We start from the raw sequence: 21,242 nt of genomic DNA, 5'->3' as shown, positions 1-21,242 counted from the left end.
CGAGTTATAGGATCGTTTGCCGTACTATCAAGGGGGCTCTCAAGTTGGTAGCTTGATCGTATCGTTAGTAGAGAGCTCAAACCATTGCATCCTTGCATCATGTTTCTTGGTTCTTGTTTGGTTTTCTTTGTGAGTCTTAGAGCTTATGGTGATCTTGATGACAAGCTTGAGTTCATCGAAAACGGAGTTCGCATGCGTCTTCTATGATGTTTTCGGTGTTGGAGGTTTTACCGGTCCTATCCGATGAAGGGTTCTCACCATTTTTTATGGGACTTTTCTCATTTGTTTATTCTTGATATTTCTATCAATATTGTGTTAGCCCATGTCGTTAGCTTTCCAACAAACTTGGTTTCGTTGAATTCGGAGTCTGTTTGCAAAAGTTGTGGTTGTTTTGGTAAAGGCTGCAGCGGTACTACCGCGACTAGAGCGGATGTAATTTTTTACTACCGCTCTAGAGCGGTACTACCGCTGCTCCTGAGCGGTAGTACCGCTCCAGAGCAGTACTACCGTGACTCCTAAGCGGTAGTACCGCCCCGTACAAAAATCTCGTGTTTTCTCTCTCGTTTGGGTTGTTTTTGCCGTGCTAAGCGGTAGTACCGCTCCTCCAAGCGGTAGTACCGCTTGTGCATGACCTGAGCACATAACGGTTGGATTCGGGAGGTCCTATAAAAGGGGGTCTTCTTCCCCAATGAACCTAATCCTTTGAGCTCGTGTTCTTCCCTCATTGTTGACCTTCTTCGAGCTTGCTAACTCTCAATCCCTCCATGGATTCTTGCTAGTTTTTGAGGGAAAAGAGAGAGGAGATCTAGATCCACATTTCCACCAATCACTTTCTCCTCTATGTGAGGGGAACCCCCTGGATCTTGATCTTGGAGTTCTTGGTGTTCTCCTTCTTGTTCTTCCTCTCATTTTCCTCCCTAGCATTAGTTGCTTCGGTGGGATTTAAGAGAGAAGGACTTGGGCACTCTGTGTGCCCTTGCCATTGCATTTGGTGCATCGGTTTGAGTTCTCCACGTGATACGTGGAAGTTACAAGTTGAGAAGCTTATTACTCTTGGGTGCTTGGTGCCCTTGAGCTTGTTCCTCTTGGGTGCTTGGCGCCCTAGACGGTGGGTGGTATTCGGAGCTCAATCATTGTGGTGTAAAGCTCCGGGCAAGCGTCGGGGTCTCCAATTAGGTTGTGGAGATCGCCCCGAGCAATTTGACGGGTACCGGTGACCGCCCCCAAGGGTTGCCAAAGTGTACGGGTTCAGTGACCGCCCCCAAGGGTCGCCATTTGTACGGGTTCGGTGACCGCCCTCAAGGGTCCCTTAGTGGAATCACGGCATCTTGCATTGTGCGAGGGCGTGAGGAGATTACGGTGGCCCTAGTGGCTTCTTGGGGAGCATTGTGCCTCCACACCGCTCCAAACGGAGATTAGCATTCGCAAGGGTGTGAACTTCGGGATACATCATCGTCTCCGCGTGCCTCGGTTATCTTTTACCCGAGCCCCTTTACTTATGCACTTTACTTTGTGATAGCCATATTGTTCTTTGTCATATATCTTGCTATCTCATAGTTGCTTATCTTGCTTAGCATAAGTTGTTGGTGCACATAGGTGAGCCTAGTTGTTGTAGGTTTTGTGCTTGACAAATTAACCGCTAGGTTTATTCCGCATTTGTTCAAGCCTCAACCGTAATTATTTTAAAGCGCCTATTCACCCCCCCCCCTCTAGGCGACATCCACGATCTTTCACTAGCCATATTCTTCATGATGCTCTCTTTATGTTTCAATTCTTATCTTTTATGTGAGCATCATTGAAATCATCATGCATAGCTAGGGGCGTTAAACGTTAGCGCTTGTTGGGAGGCAACCCAATTTTATTTTGTTCTTTGCTTTTTGCTCCTGTTTAGTAAGAAATAATTCATCTAGACTCTAGTTAGATGTGGTTTTATGTTTTAATTAGTGTTTGTGCCAGGTAGAACCTTTGGGAAGACTTGGGTGAAGTCTTTGTGATCTTGCTGTAAAAAACAGAAACTTTAGCGCTCACGAGATTAGCTGCCACTTTTTACTGGAGAGTGATTTTAGGTTGATTATTTTTGCAAATGATTAATATACAAATTCCTCTCGTCCACCAATTTATTTCAGAACTTTTGGAGTTCCGGAAGTGTACGTTTGATACAGATTACTTTAGACTGTTCTGTTTTTGACAGATTCTATTTTCTTTGTGTTGTTTGCTTATTTTGATGAATCTATGAGTAGTATCGGAGGCTATGAACCATAGAGAAGTTGGAATACAGTAGATATTACACCAAAGAATGAGTTCACAACAGTACCTAAGTGGTGGTTTTATTTTCTTATACTAACGGAGCTTACGAGTTTTCTATTGAGTTTTATGTTGTGAAGTTTTCAAGTTTTGGGTAGAGATTCGATGGACTATGGAATAAGGAGTGGCAAGAGCCTAAGCTTGGGGATGCCCAAGGCACCCCAAGGTAATATTAAAGGACAACCAAGAGCCTAAGCTTGGGGATGCCCCGGATGGCATCCCCTCTTTCGTCTTCGTTCATCAGTAACTTTACTTGGAGCTATATTTTTATTCACCACATGATATGTGTTTTGCTTGGAGTGTCATTTATTTTATTTTATTTTGCTTGCTATTTGAATAAAATACCAAGATCTGAAATTCTTAAATTTTAGAGAGTCTTCACATAGTTACATAATTATTCAATTACTCGTTGATCTTCACTTATATCTTTCGGAGTAGTTTGTCATTTGCTCTAGTGCTTCACTTATATCTTTTTAGAGCACGACGATGGTTTATTTTGAAGAAATAGATGAACTATCATGCTTCACTTATATTATTTTGAGAGTCTTAAACATCATGATAATTTGCTTTGGTTATGAATTTAGTCCTAATATGATGGGCATCCAAGAGGGATATAATAAAAACTTTCATATAAAGTGCATTGAATACTATGAGAAGTTTGATTCCTTATGATTGTTTTGAGATATGAAGATGGTGATATTAGAGTCATGCTAGTTGAATAGTTGTGAATTTGAGAGATACTTGTGTTAAAGTTTGTGATTCTCGTAGCATGCACGTATGGTGAACCGTTATGTGATAAAGTCGGAGCATGATTTATTTATTGATTGTCTTCCTTATGAGTGGCGGTCAGGGATGAGCGATGGTCTTTTCCTACCAATCTATCCCCCTACGAGCATGCGCGTAGTACTTCGTTTTGATAACTAATAGATTTTTGCAATAAGTATGTGAGTTCTTTATGACTAATGTTGAGTCCATGGATTAATACGCACTCTCACCCTTCCACCATTGCTAGCCTCTCTAATACCGCGCACCTTTCACCGGTATCATACACCCACCATATACCATCCTCAAAACAGCCACCATACCTACCTATTATGGCATTTCCATAGCCATTCCGAGATATATTATCAAGCAACTTTCCACCGTTCCGTTTATTATGACACACTCCATTATTGTCATATCGCTTTGCATGATCATGTAGCTGACATCGTATTTGTGGCAACGCCACCTTCATAATTATTCATACATGTCGCTCTAGATTCATTGCACATCCTGGTACACTGCCGGAGGCATTCATATTGAGTCATATTTTTGTTCTAAGTATTGAGTTGTAAGTAAATAAAAGTATGACGGTCATCATTATTAGAGCATTGTCCCAGTGAGAAAAGGATGATGGAGACTATGATTCCCCCACAAGTCGGGATGAGACTCCGGATGAAAAATAAAAAAAAGGAAAAGAAAAAGGAAAAAAGGCCATAAAAAGAGAAAAGGCCCCAAAAAAATTAAAAGAATAAAAAAATGAGAGAAAAAGAGAGAAGGGGCAATGCTACTATCCTTTTTCCACACTTGTGCTTCAAAGTAGCACCATGATCTTCATGATAGAGAGTCTCCTATGTTGTCACTTTCATATACTAGTGAGAATCTTTCATTATATAACTTGGCTTGTATATTCCAATGATGGGCTTCCTCAAAATGCCCTAGGTCTTCGTGAGCAAGCAAGTTGGATGCACACCTACTTAGTTTCTTTTGTTGAGATTTCATACGCTTATAGCTCTAGTGCATCCGTTGCATGGCAATCCCTACTCACTCACATTGATATCTATTGATGGGCATCTCCATAGCCCGTTAATACGCCTAGTTGATGTGAGACTATCTTCTTCTTTTTGTCTTCTCCACAACCACCATTTTATTCCACCTACAGTGCTATGTCCATGGCTCACGCTCATGTATTGCATGAAGATTGAAAAAGTTTGAGAACATCAAAAGTATGAAAAAATTCTTGGCTTGTCATCGGGGTTGTGCATGATTTAAATTTTTTGTGTGATGAAGATAGAGCATAGCCAGACTATATGATTTTGTAGGGATAACTTTCTTTGACCATGTTATTTTGAGAAGACATAATTGCTTGGTTAGTTAAAATTTTGTCTTGAATCTTATGGATCTGAATATTCTTGCCACAATAGAGAAGATTACATTGATAAATATGTTAAGTAGCATTCCACATCAAAAATTCTGTTTTTATCATTTACCTACTCGAGGACGAGCAGGAATTAAGCTTGGGGATGCTAATACGTCTCCAACGTATCTATAATTTTTGATGTATTCATGCCATGTTCATAATATTTCTACATGATTTTGGTATGATTTGGTTAGAACTAACCCGGACTGACGCTGTTTTCGGCACAACTACCGTGGTGTTGTTTTTGTGCAGAAATAAAAATTCTCGGAATGCGCTGAAAATCAACTGAGATTTTTTCTAGAAAATATAAAAAATACTGGAACAAAGAGTTACCGGAGGGGAGTCCTGTGGGCCCCATGAGGGTGGAGGGCGCGCCCACCCCCCTGGGGCGCGCCCCCTACCTCGTGGACTCCCTGTGGGGCCCCTAACTTGTTCCCGACGCCAACTTCTCCTATAAATTCCCAAACCTCCAGAACATAACCTAGATCGGGAGTTCCGCCGCCGCAAGCCTCTGTAGCCACCGAAAACCAATCTACACCTGTTCCGGCACCCTGCCGGAGGGAGGGAATCCCTCTCCGGTGGCCATCTTCATCATCCCGGCGCTCTTTATGAGGAGGAGGGAGTAGTTCACCCTCGGGGCTGAGGGTATGTACCAGTAGCTATATGTTTGATCTCTCTCTCTCTCTCTCTCTCTCTCTCTCTCTCTCTCTCTCGTGCTCTTGATTTGCTTGATGTGCCACGAGCTTTGCTATTATAGTTGGATCTTATGATGTTTCTCACCCTCTACTCTCTGTAATGGATTTAGTTTTTCCTTTGAAGTTATCTTATCTGTTTGAGTCTTTAAGGATTTGAGAACACTTGATGTATGTCTTGCATGTGCTTATCTGTGGTGACAATGGGATATTCACGTGATCCATTTGATGTATGTTTTGGTGATCAACTTGCGGGTTCCGTAACCTCGTGAACTTATGCATAGGGGTTGGCACACGTTTTTTTCTTGACTCTCCGGCAGAAACTTTGGGGCACTCTTTAAAGTTCTTTGTGTTGGTTGAATAGATGAATCTGAGATTTTGTGATGCATATCGTGTAATCATACCCACGGATACTTGAGATGACATTGGAGTATCTAGGTGACGTTAGGGTTTTGATTGATTTGTGTCTTAAGGTGTTATTCTAGAACGAACTCTATGATAGATCGAACGGAAAGAATAGCTTCGTGTTATTTTACTACGGACCCTTGAATAGATCGATCAAAAAGGATAATTTTGAGGTGGTTTCGTACCCTACAATAATCTCTTCGTTTGTTCTCCGCTATTAGTGACTTTGGAGTGACTCTTTGTTGCATGTTGAGGGATAGTTATATGATCCAATTATGTTATTATTGTTGAGAGAACTTGTACTAGTGAAGGTATGAACTCTAGTCCTTGTTTCAACGCATTGCAATACCATTTACGCTTACTTTTATCGCTATCAGATGAACACCTTCAATTAACATCTGGATGGAAAAGGTTTCTCCAAGAGTATGGATCAAAAGTCCAAGTTGGTATCGTTGTACGGAATGGGGTGCTCACTATGTTTTTCGAACTTGAGATTGACATCGAATAAATATATGAATCCATTTAATATGACAACATTGTATGTTATGTTTGACGTGGCATTTTCATGGTGGATGTGGAGACGTGTTGGGTCCACCATGCAAAGGCAGTTCGGAAACGCTCACATCACTCCTCAAGCATTGAATACTTATGCCCCAACCAAAGGGATCCACCGGGGCGCACGATCCAGTCAAAATCATGAGCAAAATCCATGTGTGTGCGCGTAGTCTTGTATAGGCCCATAAGCAATACTGTCTGGTCTCTCTTCCTCTCATGTTTCTGAACAATAACCACCTTATCGCAGTGTTGATCAAGCTACACAAGCACAAGACAGTGCGGAACAGTGAACTTGCCCGCAGCAGCTCACGGTCACAGACGATATGACACATAAAGAATGGTTCATTAATAGAATGTACATCGTCAGCTGCAGATTAACAGATACTACAACATCAGCAATGGAGATTGCTAGATTCCCATCCTCCCTTCGACTGTACTAGGAGATGCGTAAGGCCTACCGATAGGTGTTAGCTGATGACTAACCAGTACTAACAAACTACGTATTATGTACACTTGTTTTGCCTCATCGGAAAGACGAAATGCTCGGAGATCTGCACACGCTTGGCGATCTGGAGCTCTCATTCGCCCCCGAGCTCGCGGAGGACGAGTCGCTCCGGAGACTGTTTAGTCGAGCTTTTTCACGCAGTAGTTTGCACTGCAGATGGTGATTTTTTTTTCTTTGTCAGTAAATAACAAGATTTAATTAGGTCGGTTCGAAAATGGTTTCCACACCATCGCACCTTTATTCGAAGATCTTCAACCTCACTCTCCAAGGAAGAAATGCAGCACTGGAGTTGATTTAGGGCTTCCATTGCTTTCAGAAGACTCGTTTCAGACTCATGGTTTCTAACTCCAGCTACCTGTAGCAACAGTAAGGTTCATGTTTGGTCATGTAATGTGGCAAGCTCACATCAACCACATGAGGACGCTGTTTTGCTTCTTAGCAGAAATATCCATACCTTCAGAACACTGGTACACAAACTCGATAGATTTTCTGCGAGTTTGCTTCTATCTTGTTCACTTTCCTGTTGACATGTAAACAAGCAGAATATCAGTGCCCTTGTACACACCATAATTCTTGACAGATGGAAACAAAGTAAACGCACCTCTAATTTCTTCCTCAAAAGCTCTTCCTCTTCAATCTGCTCATGTGGATCTTTTCCATCCGAGACCATGTAGCGGGCAAGCTTTTCTTTTGTGCGGGTAACAATGGCCCCTAGCTGCTGCAGCTTTGCACTTAGTTCTTCATTCTGCTTTTTCAGAAGGATATTCTCTTCCTATCGAGAAGTAAAAAATGCACGAAAGATGATCAGACACTGAAACAGCAATGTTCAGAAATACCAAACAAGCTTTAGAAGTGCTGGATACCTTAGTTTTGACATGGTGATTAATTCGTAGCTGGAGATTCTGTTGTCTGGTAAGCTTCTTTACTTCATCTTCAAGATTAAAAATGATCGTTTTGTAGTTTGCATTCTCAGCCTACAATATACCAGCCTATTAATATAACAAACAAACATTTACCATAGCAACAGAGAAAGAAATATGTGTTTCCCTTTCTAGTGGAAACCTTAATTGTCATACCTTCAGCAAGTCAACTTCAGCTACCATAAAATGTTCCTTTTGCCGTAATTGCTCTACAGTAATACGGGCAGCTCCAAGTTCTGATTGTCTTTGGTTGATTTCATCAATCCAACTGTTGCAAAAACATTCACATGTATGTCATATAACCTATTGTTGAGATTATAAGGAGGTCATAGTAGATGGAAAAGTATCTACCTCTGTCTCTCTTCAATGAATTCATCAAGCTGCTGCTTCAACTTCATCAGCTCATTGGACTGATAAATACTTAGTTTTAAACACAGTTCAAGAGATAAGACAGGTTGGAAGAAAATTTTAGGTACTGTGGCAGTTACCTCTTTAGATTCTTCAGTTTGATAAGCAACTGACTCTTTTGTGCTTGTCTTTTGCTGTTTGTCAACTAGTGTCTACAATACCATAGGAACATGTTCACAAAACATAAGTGGTTTAGATGCATACATTGAAATATATATATTTAGAACTAAGCAAATATGCATTCCTACCGCCCAAGTTGTCATGTTCATCTTAACCCCCAACATATCACGAATCACATCATGTGTCATACTTTCTGTGGTAGCTAATTTCGCATTCAACATGAATATCTACATAGAAAAAAGGTAAGTTAGTAAAACTACAAAACAGAGTCGACAGAATAAAGTGTTTTTTTAGAGAAATCTCACCTCCCTTTGTCGACTAGCTGCTATGCCCTCGAGTTCCACAATACGTTGCTTTGCAGCACTTAGTTCTTCGTCTTTCTCAGAATTCACTTGTTGTACAAAGCCCAATCCAATACATTTAAATGGGGAGCCTGAACCTCGAGGTTTCGAGCTAATCTTCTCCGGTCTCATGGAGCAAGCATTTGTTGATGGATTGTCAGTAGTAACCTGATGTGCCATAGCCTCTAGCTCCATGAACTAACCAGATCATTTTTCATTAGCATCCTTGAAAATTGTTGCTAATTTCACTTCATGAAACTAAATCAAACAAATGAGATTGCTTACCTTCTGCTTATATTCACGTGCTGCTGCCTCAGCATGTAAGTTTAGCTCCGATATGTGTGACTTGCATTGAGCAATCTATAAGATTAAGAGAGCACATAGCAAACCCTTCAATATTTGGATAACACCAGGATGATAGCAGATGACCATAGTCTGAAGTCTGAACAACTAAAATATTTCTAAAATGATTAGAGAATATACTAGTACCTCTGATTCCTTTTCAGCTACCTCCTTTTGAAGTATTTTGATACTCTGCTGAGCACTTAGTAGCTCGGTATGTATCTCTCTCGAGTGTCTGCAGGAGAAAGTTAAGGCAAGTGTTATCTTTTTTTCGAGAACCATGGCAGGAGCTCTGCTTTTCATCAAGAAAAAAGCAGGGAAACGAATGCGAAACAAGACAGCAGGTTCAAACACCTAACAAGTGAACTAACAACTGCAAAATTTGTAACTGGTAAAAGATAGTAATCATGCAAACCTGAATGAGTCAGTTGAATCAACCATTCCATCTTCCCCAAAGCTCTTTACTTTCCCAGATGATGGTACAGATGACATTTGGTGCCTGACTCTCTGCAGCTCCACTTCTAATTCTTCTCTCTGTATTCTCTGTCGTTCCGCTTCATCCTTGATGTTGCCCACCTTAAGAGAAATAACCAGTGCTATAGTTACAAGAAGTTACTGCAGTAAGTAAGAATCAACACTGAAATAGAAGTAGACAGCTCACCTGGTTCTCCAGAGCAAATATGGTACTCTCGAGCTCCTCAATTGACCTCTCCAATAGCTTGACTTCTTCATCCTTCTCTTCAGCATATGTCTTCCTTTCATCTGCTATCTGTAGAAGTACAACAGAAGGGTTATACAAGAAGAATAACACAAGCAATATTAAGAGAGAAAAACAATAATCAATTAGGTAGCTGAACCTGTCGGGCCTCCGTAGCAATTGCTTCACTTTCTTCTGCCACTGCCTGAGCCATCTCCAGCTTCTCTCTCAAGAGAAGCACCTGAGAGTCACAGTATTGCTTCTCATCCGAGAGCTTGGAGAAGTTATTTTGTAAATTTTGAAGGAAGCTGTTCCTTTCATCAAGTAAATTTCTCAGCTCAATCAACTCTTCTTCCATTCTTTCAGTGGCATTACTTTTATGGGCTAATTCCTCTTTCATAGAGTAACCGATCTGTTCAATATGATTGAGCTGAGATCTCAACTCAGTGTTTTCCATAGAAACTGCATTTAGTTCACTAACTGTACTTGCTAGCTGCTCCTCTAGCACCAAAATCTTTTCATTACTCTTCATGAGTTGAGCTTCTAGTAGTTGGCTTCCAGAAGCAAGATTATCAAGATCATGTGATTTAGAAGCAACCTCATGTTCTAATAAGGTGATTGCTTCAGTCAACTCAATAAGTTGATCTGCTTGATCTTTTACAACCGACGCTGACTCCTGTAATAGGCTAAGATCAAATGATAAGCCCTTTGCCAATTCATCTTTCCTTGCTAATTCAGACTGTAAAAAGGAATTATGGGTGCTCAACTCCTCAACAGACAATTGAACCAAGCTTAAGTCATTGGAGAACTTCATCACTGTGGTCAATTGCTCATCAATGTGTCTTTGGACTTCTGTGTTAATCTGATCCAAATATGCTTGGAAGGAGAATGATAACTTCTCCATATCAATATTAGATACCAAATGAAACATCCTCTGGTCCCTGCACAGAATATCCAGCTTTTCATGTTTCAGTAAATCATTCTCGGACCTCAAAGCATTTTCTCTTGAAATTCCAAGTTCAATGACCTCAGCTTTCAACTCGAGCTCTTTACATAAGGCTGCATGGGAGCATTGCAACTCCATTAGAGCTTTGGCTTTCCCATCTAGATCTGTTTGCAGGGAATTGATGTTGGACTCCAAGGAATCAACTACATATCGAAGTTTTGAATTTTCCTCACGCGTTGCAAGTAGGCTTTCCATAACTTCATCCTTGTTCCGCTTTAGGTTCTCCAAATCAATCCTTGTATGACTGTTCTCCTCATGTAAAGCATAAATTGCAAGACTACCCAAATCCTGGTCAACTTTCCACAGAGTTGCTTCTGTCTTCAATCCTTCAAGTACTTCGGTAAACATAAGATTTTGTGCTTGCAGTTGTATTTTTTCTTGCTCCACTTCTGAAGCCAAAACAATAAATTCAATATCACTTGCAATTGCATTGATCATGATCGAATCATGGTGGTAGTTTACAAACCAACTGCACAACTCAAATTCATTACACCCTTTCATATCCTTTGCAGGTATAGCACTGTTCACTTCAGGCAGACTCAGAACCTCAAGCATTGTGTCCTTCAACATTCCATTGAGAAACAACGCCTCATCCAATTGGTTGTGCAGCTCTTCCTTTTCTTTGGATTCAGCCGCCAAAGAACTCCTGTTGGTAGCATCAATCTCTTTAGTCAACACAGATAGCTCGTTATAAATGGAATCTGACCGTGCCAACATTGCTTCTTCTTGTGCTTGCAAATGCAGAATTTTCTTCCCGAAAGAATCCAGTCTTGAGCTCAGTTCAGTTGCTTCGTGTTCCTTCTTTGCAACACGACCAAAACTGTGGTTAATGTCAAGTAGTAATTTTCCTTTGAGAACACTACACATCTCCAGTTCATTTTTTGCTTTATCATTGTGCTGTCTCAGCGTAGATATCAAAGAATTAGATTCGCAGATCCCGCGCTGAAGGAAACCATTTTCAGCATGCAGCCCAGTAATTCTCTCCAACAAAATCCCCATATGACAGAGGTGCAACACAGACACAGCACAATCTTTTCCAATTATCTCTAACCAGTTCTCCTCCAACCAAGTTCTTGCCAACTCTGTGAACTGCCGAAGTTTTGACTTCATCCATTTAACATCTGAAGAAACAAACTCAAGGTTCTCCGATAGCAAATTCTTCAGACATCTGATGCCATCTTCCAGTTCAAGAGCTACCTCATTTGCTTCAAGCAGGCTTGATTCAAATTTCTTTTCCATATCCAGGTAATTTTGTCCCTTCACATCCAGCATCATCTTCAAACTACTGACCTCATTTAGCAAGTCATTCTTTTCAACAATATAAGAAGATTCCTTTTGTTTGTGCTTCTCTGCTTGGAGTTTTGCATTTTCATTCGCTTCCACCAGTGCCTTGACTGTAGAGTCTGCATCAGCTATAGTTGCCTGCGCATCTTGAAACTTGGCTATAAGAGTAAAAGCCTCAAATGATTTCTGCTGTGCAAGAACTTTGGCCTCTGAGAGCTCAGATTCAAGTGCCTGAAAGAATGATCATAGTTGAAAACAAGGGATCAAGGTTGACCAACTCAAGAAATTAAATGTAACTCAGCTGCTTCTACATAAAAAATAAATAACAAAATCCATCATAGCTTTGCAGGGCAGAAGTGTAGTGGTGCATTGACTCAAGCAGATGCACCTTCACATAATCCACATTTCATCACTCGGTAAAAGATTTTTCTATATATCGATGCATTGAGATGCAAAACTTTTGAAATTTCTCAAAAAGAATCCATAGGACTATTACTTCTTGCAAATTAATACCACACCCCTGCATGTACATTTTGGGTAAGAGCCTTGTTACTGGAAACATAAACAGATCTACTGTGTTATTTATCTCCTGGCAAGGTAGAAACAAGTCTACTGCCAATGCTCATATTATTTTACAAACCCAATTGAAGCCTAATCTGCTTTTCTGAAAACCAACAAAAGATATACAGAAAAAGGTTTTCAATGGATGCCTAATGGCCTTAACAATGTTTGGTATTTAAAAGTGTTACCTCTATCTCTTTATGGCATGAAACAAGTGATGTTGCAGTGTCATTGTCCTTTCCCTGCATCTTTATTTCCAGTTCTTCCACTCGAGCTTCATAGCGCGTCTGTTGATCAATCATCTGTGACTTCAATTGAAGGACCTCAGAATTTAGATCTTGGACAGTTCTTCGACTCTGGAGAAGGCATTCTTTCACATTTTCCTTTTCTTGCAGAAGCTTGGCCATCTGAGACTGCAGCGTCTGTAATTTATAAACTGCAGACTCCATCTCCTTACTAAGTTGGCAAAGGGCGTCAGCATTGCACTGCTCTCCAGCTTCAAGGGCTCCGAATGTTTTAAGTTCATCCTAAAGCATGGAGTGAAATAAAGTCATGCCATGAATGTATAAAGACCGACACTTTTAATGGATACAGATCGATTAACAGTAGGAACTTACTGACATAAATAGTAGATTGTTTGGTTCACCTTGATACCAAATAACAAGAGCATTATCTTACCCGATCCTCCAAATTCAAGTCTGAATTTTGGCAAACAACTTCTTCAGGGTCCACAGAAAAGCTTGACTCCAATGTATTGAATCGAACACCAAACTCATGTATAATACCCTTTGCCTTCAGAACATCTGATAACATTCTTAACAGAATGGTATTTTCTTCATTTTTTAGCTTCTCAAATGTCTGCTCCTTGTCCTTGATCTGACTCAATGAATGAGCTATATGTATCTTTGACTGGTCTAATTGAGTCTTGAGCTGATGAATCCCTTCTTCCATCCCCCTCAGTGATGATACATAGCTTTGTTCAAGAACCTCCTTCTGCACAAATGTTCCAATGGATTCATCCAACAAAAGCTCTAGTCTCTGGTTCACCTGTCCTTGTTCAGATACTTGAGATCTTAAAAGAGCAATAGCTTTTTCTTGATCATTCCTTTCATGTTGATGCATCTCATTTATTGCCTCCATTGCTCCTCTTAAGGACCTTAACTTCAGGTCCAAATCGCATTTTATATCATCTACCTCTTTCAACCGGCTTTGGAGCTCTTCGAGTAACTTCTCTCTGTCAGATATACCCTGACACATCTTCTGGACTTGATCCTCAACCCATCTTCTTTGAGAAAAGGACTCCGAAATAAAGGCAACCTGGTCAGAAGCTTCATCAAGAGAAGCATTTCCCTCAACGAGAAAGCTTCCAATGTCAGCAGCCAATTTGTCCCAGTCATGGGTCAGGAGCTGAATTTCCTTTTCTTTTTCCTCAGATAGTGCAGAAAAACTTTCTTTCTCTTTCGTCACCTCAAGTAGCCTATCATTCAACTGTTTCCTTTCCAGTTGAAGCTCATCTAAGCTTTGGTTGGCCAACAACTCATTCTTGTTACTAGCATCGAACTGTTGTTGGAGCGATAGAAACTCTTCTTGTAAGCTCTCCCAATCATTGGTCAAAAGCTGAATTTTATTTTCTTTTTCCTCAATTAGTTGAGAAAAGCTTCCATTCTCTTTCATCACCTCAAGTAGCCTGTCATTCAACTCTTTCCTTTCCAGTTGAAGCTCCTCCAGGCTTTGTTTGGCCAATAACTCGTATTTGTTACTAGCATCTAGCTGTTGTTGGAGAGATGAAAGCTCTTCACGTAAGCTCTCCCAGTCATTGGTCAACAGCTGAATTTTCTTTTCTTTTCCCTCAGTTAGTTCAGTAAATCTTTCATTTTCTTCCATCACCTCAAGTAGCCTATCATTCAACTGCTTCCTTTCCAGTTGGAGCTCGGCTAAGCTTTGTTTGGCCAACAACTCATTTTTGTTACTAGCATCCAACTGTTGTTGGAGCGATATGAGATCTTGTAAGCTCTCCCGGCCACTGGTCAAAAGCTGAATTTTCTTTTCTTTTTCCTTAGTTAGTTCAGAAAGGCTTTCATTCTCTTTCATCACCTCAAATAGCCTGTCATTCAACTCTTTCCTTTCCAGTTGAAGCTCATCTAGGCTTTGTTTGGCCAACAATTCATTTTTGTTACTAGCATCTAACTGTTGTTGGAGCGACATAAGCTCTTCTTGTAAGCACATAATCACCTCAGTTGTTTCAACTTCAACCTGTCTACGGACCTCATCCATTTCTTGCTCAGCAGAACTATCAGACGCCTGATCTCTTTGGTACCTTGTATTTAAGTCATTTGCCTTCTCAAGTGAAGCTTGCATCCTTTTCAGCTTTCTCTGCAGAGGTGAATCTTCATTTTCAATACACTTCAAAAGTTGCATTTTGGGTTCTCCACTAGCCACCAGGCCCTGTCTACGGTGGTTGTCAATCTCAGTATTTAATCTTGAGATTTCTCTGCCCCTCCTTTTTAGAATCTCAAAGCTTTTCTGATTATTCTTTTTCAACTCGTCTAGTTCATTTATCAACAAAATCTGCTGCGACTCAAGAGCTTCAATAACAGATCTTGCATCATTCAGTTCGCTTTCTATGGCATCACTCTGCTTGCAAGCTTGAAGGATACGTAAATTTGCTGCTTTCAGCTCATCACTTAAGGTAGTAGTTCTTTCCTCAACCTCTCCACGGACTGTCCTCTCTTCTGCAAGAATTGCTTTAAGTATGTCCAACTCCAGCTGCAGGTTTAATATATCTTCTGTGTTGTCCATGAAAGCCTCATCACAACAATCTTCCACTTCTGCACGTGCATTAGAACCATACTGGTGTGTTCATAGAATTAAAAAAACATAATGTCAGGTTTTCTCATTTTCTCAATCAACATAACGGATAGCATGATTTCTGTAGAATATGAGAGCATAGATCAGATACTTCAGAGAAGCTATTGTTCATACCTCAAATTGGCATTCCTCCCTCTTTGTCATTTTGATGGTACTCAATTCTTTGTGCAGATCAGCTATTTCCCTGTGATACCTCAAATTTAGCTGCTCAAAAACAGAAATTACAGCAAGGAAAACGCATGCTAGCTCTTATTGACTGTACAATTACCTAGTTAGTTTTTTATTTGATTCCAAGCAACCTTGTAGCTCACTTCTGCAAGTTTCCAGTTCTTGACAAGCTCTTTTCAACTGAAAAGGGATTGAGAACATTAACATATGGTGTGCTTGGCCGTTGCAGTTTCAATCAACATAAACATAAGCAAAGGATAAAATTATTATCTAGAGGGGGATGGGTACCTCCTTAGGCAAAGTTTCAGGCTCACTTGCTAAACTAGAGCGATGTTCTGCGTCCTGAACATATGAATAGAGATGGAAGTATGAGCTAATTTGTTGGGGAAAAAAAACTCTGTGGGGAGAAAAGCTAATCAGGGATTAAACCTCAAACTTGGATGAAAGTTTATTTTGCTGCTCAGTTAACATCCTCCCCTCAAGCATTTGCACGACCTGTAAGCACAAGGAATGCTGATTAAAGAAACCCACTACAGCACTGATAAGAATTACAAAATGAAGGTTAATATAAACCTTATTTCGAATGGTGGAAACTTCATCCAACAGAACCTCCCTCTCCCCTTCGTTACAGAACTGCTGATACCTAAAGATACATAATAAAACGTTTTAGTACAGTACAACAAATATGGGTGTGTTTTATATTAGTGATGACTTTTGGTCTTTTGCATTCTAGCCCCTTTTGGCATCCTCATGTACTTGTATATATGCTGCCTTTGGCCTCCTAATAAGATTAAGTTGTTATTCCAACAGGGTGCATGTTGGTATAGAATATATATACCTCTTGAGTTGGCTTGATAAACGGATATTTTCTAGTGCAAAACGGGTTACTTCTGGATTTTTGTCCACTTTTGCACGAAGCAACTCTATTTCTCGTGACAAAGTTTTGTTGTCTTCAAGTAGATATGATTCTGCTGGCAATTTGTTATGAACAAGAGCCTCCATCCTGTTAATCTTATCTTCTCGAAATTTCAATGTCATCTTAGCACACCTTGTATCCTCCTCTCTTTGAGAAACCTAAGATGTACCGAGAATCATTACAGGATGTCCCATTAAGAAATGTATAGATAGGTTTTACAACACTTGTTCGTTGTTGCTAAAAGGTTACCAATCGGTTCAACTGCTCAATTTCAGCTTCAAGTTGCTTTATAGTGGACTCTGCCATTGATTCTCTTCTCAAAGCTCCTGCTAGTGTTTCTTCCAGTGATCTCATCTGCAAGGTAAATTTCTTTATGAACAATTTTCACATAGAGAGACATAGAAGTGCACGCACAGACAGAATTTAAGGGAATCCAGACAAAGGCAGATTACCTGCTTATTTGAAAATTTTAAATCTTCCAAAGACTTTATGCTTTGGGCGTCACTGTTATTTTCCTCATCCACACTCATGTGATCACTGCCATCATCAACATCACCTCCAGATCTTCCGCAAATATCAGTACTGAATGGTAAAGATCTAGTGACATGGTGACGCTTGAGGACAGCTAGCTCCTCCTGAAACAAGGACCATCTTTTAGTTTAGGATGATGTTATATTGAACTGGAAGTGGGATTCAAATTCTGCAGACATTACCTTTAGGAGACGAATTTGATGCTGCAAAGCTAGAACATCTCCTGAAGCGTCTTCATTCACAACAGCCTTCAAATTTGAAGAGGTGAGAATGCAAATGGTTAGTCACCAAAGATATTTTGGAAATGAAAATTGACTTAAAGGGCAGATAATTACATTGTTTTGAATGAGCCTTGCACGCTGAGCAAACTTGAGGGTACTGAGTGTTTCATTGCCAGAACTATTTAAACACACACAGAAAAATATGAGGATACAAAAATGCATCTCAAGCTCTATCCAAGTTAGGTCGGATTTAAATCCAGAATTCATTACCACAATGAAGGGCTGACATTTGCGATGATCATGGTCTTGGAGTTTCCACCAAGAGAATCCTATATGTGAGAGTGGAAGTAGAATAATTACTAGACCACAAGGAAAAACAACAATAATGAAAACAATAATATGTTATCTCAAGATTGCTACCTGGAGAAGAAACGTTAATCTTGAGTCTCTATAAGGAACATGCCTTTGCTTCCCATTTGTAAGATCAACTAGACTCATTATCACAAGACTGCAATTCACAATTCAGTTAAGGACACATGGATGAGTAATAGCAACACCATGTTCAAATAATTTTTCAACTAAAAGTTTGAGTGTTAGATTCGAACCCCAGTGTTGATAACGATTTGTTAATATTAGCAGCTTCCTTCAGCCGCTCACCTTCAGCACCAGATGTTCTCTGCCTGTTTCAGGTAGATATGTTAAGGAACTGATATTTCACTTAGCACTATAAACTGTGGCACAAGAGAGAATATTGTCTACCAACCTTTCTGACCCAGCAAGATCAACTAGGTTCAGTCTTGCAAACCGTAAGTTAGTTGTAGAATCTTTCTCCCACGTACTCTCGATAATACACGTGAACACACTGTGGGAGCGGCTACTCTCACGGTTCATATTTGTAGCAGCCACTTTCCTATTCATAGAGCCCTGAAATAGGTTTCAGGAAAGCCCGATTACTTCAAATTCATTGGCAGTATTGCCATGAGATATTCACAAGAAAAAATAAATCAAGAAGAACTATATTACCTGCATCAAAAGTTTAATGATATCATTGACACAGCCAACTTCAAGTTCAGTCAGATTTTCTACGTATACTCCATTCCTTATATCTTCTCGGAGCTGCACATTAGGTTTCATGCTTAGTAAAATCACAAAAAATGGTGTTGCACTAATATGTCGTATTCACTTTAGCAATAGCGTGAAAGCATACTGCAAGATTTGTGGATGAAGGGTCAAGAAGATCTGTAATTTGTTCATTGTAAATCTCAAGAAAAGAACACTTGCAGTTGTACTTGAGCTTTTCGTCCCTCCTGCTCTCTTCCTCCTACAGTTTTGGGTTGCACACATAACGGGTTCAAGATTAGCAGCATGATGAGATACTTGATCATGCAGTAGACACTAAAGAATATGTTATGCATGGGGAGTTTGTTACCGCTCTAATTCTCGCAAACAGGAACTCGAAAATACGTGGTGTCATTCCACGTTCTGGACTAGGCCTCACTTCCAGATCACTAATTTCGCCAAGCATCGTGTATGTCTTTCCACTTCCAGTCTGCAAACAGTTAAAAGGTTTAAGAGCATGACGCAATCCTCATGGTCTACAAATAAAACAACGACATTGCGAACTACCTGCCCATATGCAAAGACGCAGCTGTTGTATCCAGCCATACAGTTCTCAACCATTGGTAAGCCAGCAACACGGAAAAGTACTTCCTGCCAATTTCAAATTCATCCGTTAACCACAATCTGAGAAGTAGAATCAAGGCATGAAATCAAATGGTTTTCAAGCTGACCTGGTTCACTCCTTCACAGGCAACATGGTCAAATGTAAAACGGGTTTCTGGCTGACCAATCCATGTGATAGTCTGGGCACTTTCTTGTTTCAAACACCGATTATAACCATGCAGAGTTTTCTCCGAGTTATTTAGAGGGCGGACACGGATAACAACCTGGAGAATAAACCACGAATGTAAATAAAGTGTAGGGTGAGGTTTTTCTGTATTTGGAATCATGTGGATGGTGCCTTGTTTTAAATGCGAACGGATAATTCCTCCCAAAAGTGAAAAGGGTAAGAATCTTACCGCAATCTACATAATTGTTAACTGAGGAACATTTCTAGTTTTACTATTACCTAAGTCGGAAGAAAATTAGCAAAAAAGTAGCTCCTTTTTCCCCAGTTCATACGTTGAGATTCAGACTACCAAATGAAATTCTGTAATTGTCAATCACTAGCCACAATGTACTACTTGAGCTAAATGATGAGTAGACACAATGTTATTTCGAAGCAATTAGTCAATGATTTCACTAGGCAACAACAAAAATCAGAGTGCATACCTGCACGTTATTGTCCATCCAGAAGGAGGGATCTTCCCGTAGTTCGAACTGGGGCACCTCCACAGAACTCACCACGGTCGCCGGCCCAAACGACACGGGCGCACCCCTGGCGGCCATAGAGCACCCCAACCCCGATCCTGGGCCCCGGGCACCACCGCTCGTCACCGGCCTCGTCCCGCTCAGCCCCACGCTGTAAGCCGGCTTTGACACGCTCTTCGTGGGCGTGCTGTGCGTGGACCCACCCTCGGAGGAGGCCGCCAGCACGGCCTTACCGCGATGCGCACGCGGAGTGGTCATCGTGGTCGCGCCCATCCGCGGCGGCAGCTCCTCGGCGCGGGGCGGGGCCCACCCGAACCGGCTCCGCGCGGCGGCCTTCTCGGGGGTCCGGAACGGGAGCTTGGAGGGCGTGGGCGCCGGCGACTCCGGCTTCCGCTTCAGCCCGGACGCCTGCGGCTGGATGGCGAGGAGAGGGGGGCGGGACTCCGCGGCACCGACGAGCGCTGCGGCCGCGGCGTCCGAGCCGTCGCCCGGCGCGTTCTCGTCGTTGCCGGCCTCCGAGGCGGAGGGCCTGGCCGGTGTGCGGCGGGCGGCGCCGAGATCCCGCACCATTCTGCACAGACAGCACGCCCCTGGCTCAAACCCCCGGACCAGAAAAAACCAAAGCCCGAACGGGCCGAAAGCCTTCCCGGAGAAGCTGGGCGCACCTGAGCCCGGAGGAGGCGGATGTGGCGGCGGCGGTGGCGACGAGCACCGCGAGGCGGCGAATGGTGCAATGTAACGCCGCCGACGCAGCCTCTAGAGCCCTCTTCCGCGGGGGAGATCCAGGGTCGCCCGCGGCGGGAGATTTCGAAACTTGGGGGGAGAAAGATCAAAAAATGGAAACAATCGACGTCGCTCCGGCGCAGGTCGCGGATCGCGTCGCCGCCCCTCCGAATCGCCTGGCGGGGCTGGCGGGGGAGCGGGAGGACCGGACCTACCTAGGGTTGCGCGGCGAGCCGCCGGACCGGCGAGCTGGGCCTAGTGCTCTCCGTTCTAGAAGGTTCTAGACCCCCTCTCTCTCTCACACACACACACACAAACGAGGGGAAGGGGGGATTTGGGTTTGTGCGAGGTGGTCGAGGAGGTATGGGTGGGGTAGGGCAGCGCTAGCGTAACGGGATGCGTGTGTTCGAAATGGACGGCTGCGATCAGATCAGGATTTCAGGGGCGAGGCGGAACCCCTCTCCCCCCGCTTGGAAGGGTTCGAATTTTGGAGACCGTTTTGGGGTGGGGGGCAAGGCGACCGCCGCGTTTGAACCGAGAGCTCGAAAATGGCTCGCCGTGCTTCTTGTCTCGCTCGCGCGATCGTGTTTTTTTCTTCTTCTTTAAAATAATAACACGAGACGTGCGGTGGTCCTGCAGTGCTGGTGTACGAGGGGGTCTTAATTAGGGCATCATACGTGATGGTGGATCCGAATCAATAATCATCAATCAACATGTAAAAATGGTGAAAGAAGGTTCTTGGTAGCATCAAACTTTTTTTTACGGGTGACCATGCGCGCAAACGTGCCCGTCCATATAATACTCGTGAAAAAAAATTCAAAGTGGCCTATTGAGGAACATTGACATTTGATAGCACACATCAAAGAAGTGCAAGTCGTGTAAAATGCATGGAAAGAAACAAACCTCAGAGGGATTTCTGCCTCTGGAAGGAAATCCCTCATTATTGATACTATCAATAAGACTCATGCTTTCATCTTAGGCTTTCAGGAAACTAAGAGGGTGTTTGGTTGCAAGGGACTAGACTTTTTTTAGTCCTAGGGACTAAAGAAAAAAGACCCTTCAGTAGAGTCTTTTTCTAGTCCCTATAGAAAAAGTCCCTCCTGTTTGGTTACATATGGACTAAAAG

General features: G+C 42.0%; 1 protein-coding gene across 1 annotated transcript; it reads right to left on the bottom strand.

Moving 5' to 3' along the window:
- Positions 1-6,459: 6,459 nt before the first annotated feature.
- On the bottom strand, positions 6,460-20,570 carry LOC123110558 (kinesin-like protein KIN-12F). The gene is made up of 38 exons (XM_044531112.1): positions 20,059-20,570; positions 19,355-19,964; positions 18,814-18,969; positions 18,650-18,733; positions 18,453-18,572; positions 18,231-18,344; positions 18,047-18,139; positions 17,787-17,947; positions 17,629-17,703; positions 17,444-17,531; positions 17,294-17,352; positions 17,138-17,201; positions 16,985-17,050; positions 16,724-16,906; positions 16,521-16,625; positions 16,194-16,429; positions 15,929-15,998; positions 15,785-15,850; positions 15,644-15,697; positions 15,456-15,535; positions 15,302-15,371; positions 12,998-15,169; positions 12,508-12,846; positions 9,629-11,989; positions 9,433-9,540; positions 9,187-9,347; positions 8,919-9,006; positions 8,715-8,789; positions 8,394-8,627; positions 8,217-8,315; positions 8,049-8,120; positions 7,912-7,970; positions 7,717-7,828; positions 7,504-7,614; positions 7,242-7,412; positions 7,095-7,160; positions 6,876-6,995; positions 6,460-6,790 (listed from the first exon to the last, which is right to left on the bottom strand). Exons 2-38 carry the CDS (start codon positions 19,961-19,963, stop codon positions 6,659-6,661), a joined length of 9,033 nt encoding a protein of 3,010 aa, XP_044387047.1. The 5' UTR covers position 19,964; positions 20,059-20,570; the 3' UTR covers positions 6,460-6,658.
- Between the last annotated feature and the right edge of the window lie 672 nt (positions 20,571-21,242).

The sequence above is a fragment of the Triticum aestivum genome, chromosome 5B (assembly GCF_018294505.1).
Source record: "Triticum aestivum cultivar Chinese Spring chromosome 5B, IWGSC CS RefSeq v2.1, whole genome shotgun sequence".
Lineage (NCBI taxonomy): Eukaryota > Viridiplantae > Streptophyta > Magnoliopsida > Poales > Poaceae > Triticum > Triticum aestivum.
This window is presented reverse-complemented; position numbering and strand designations above follow the sequence as displayed.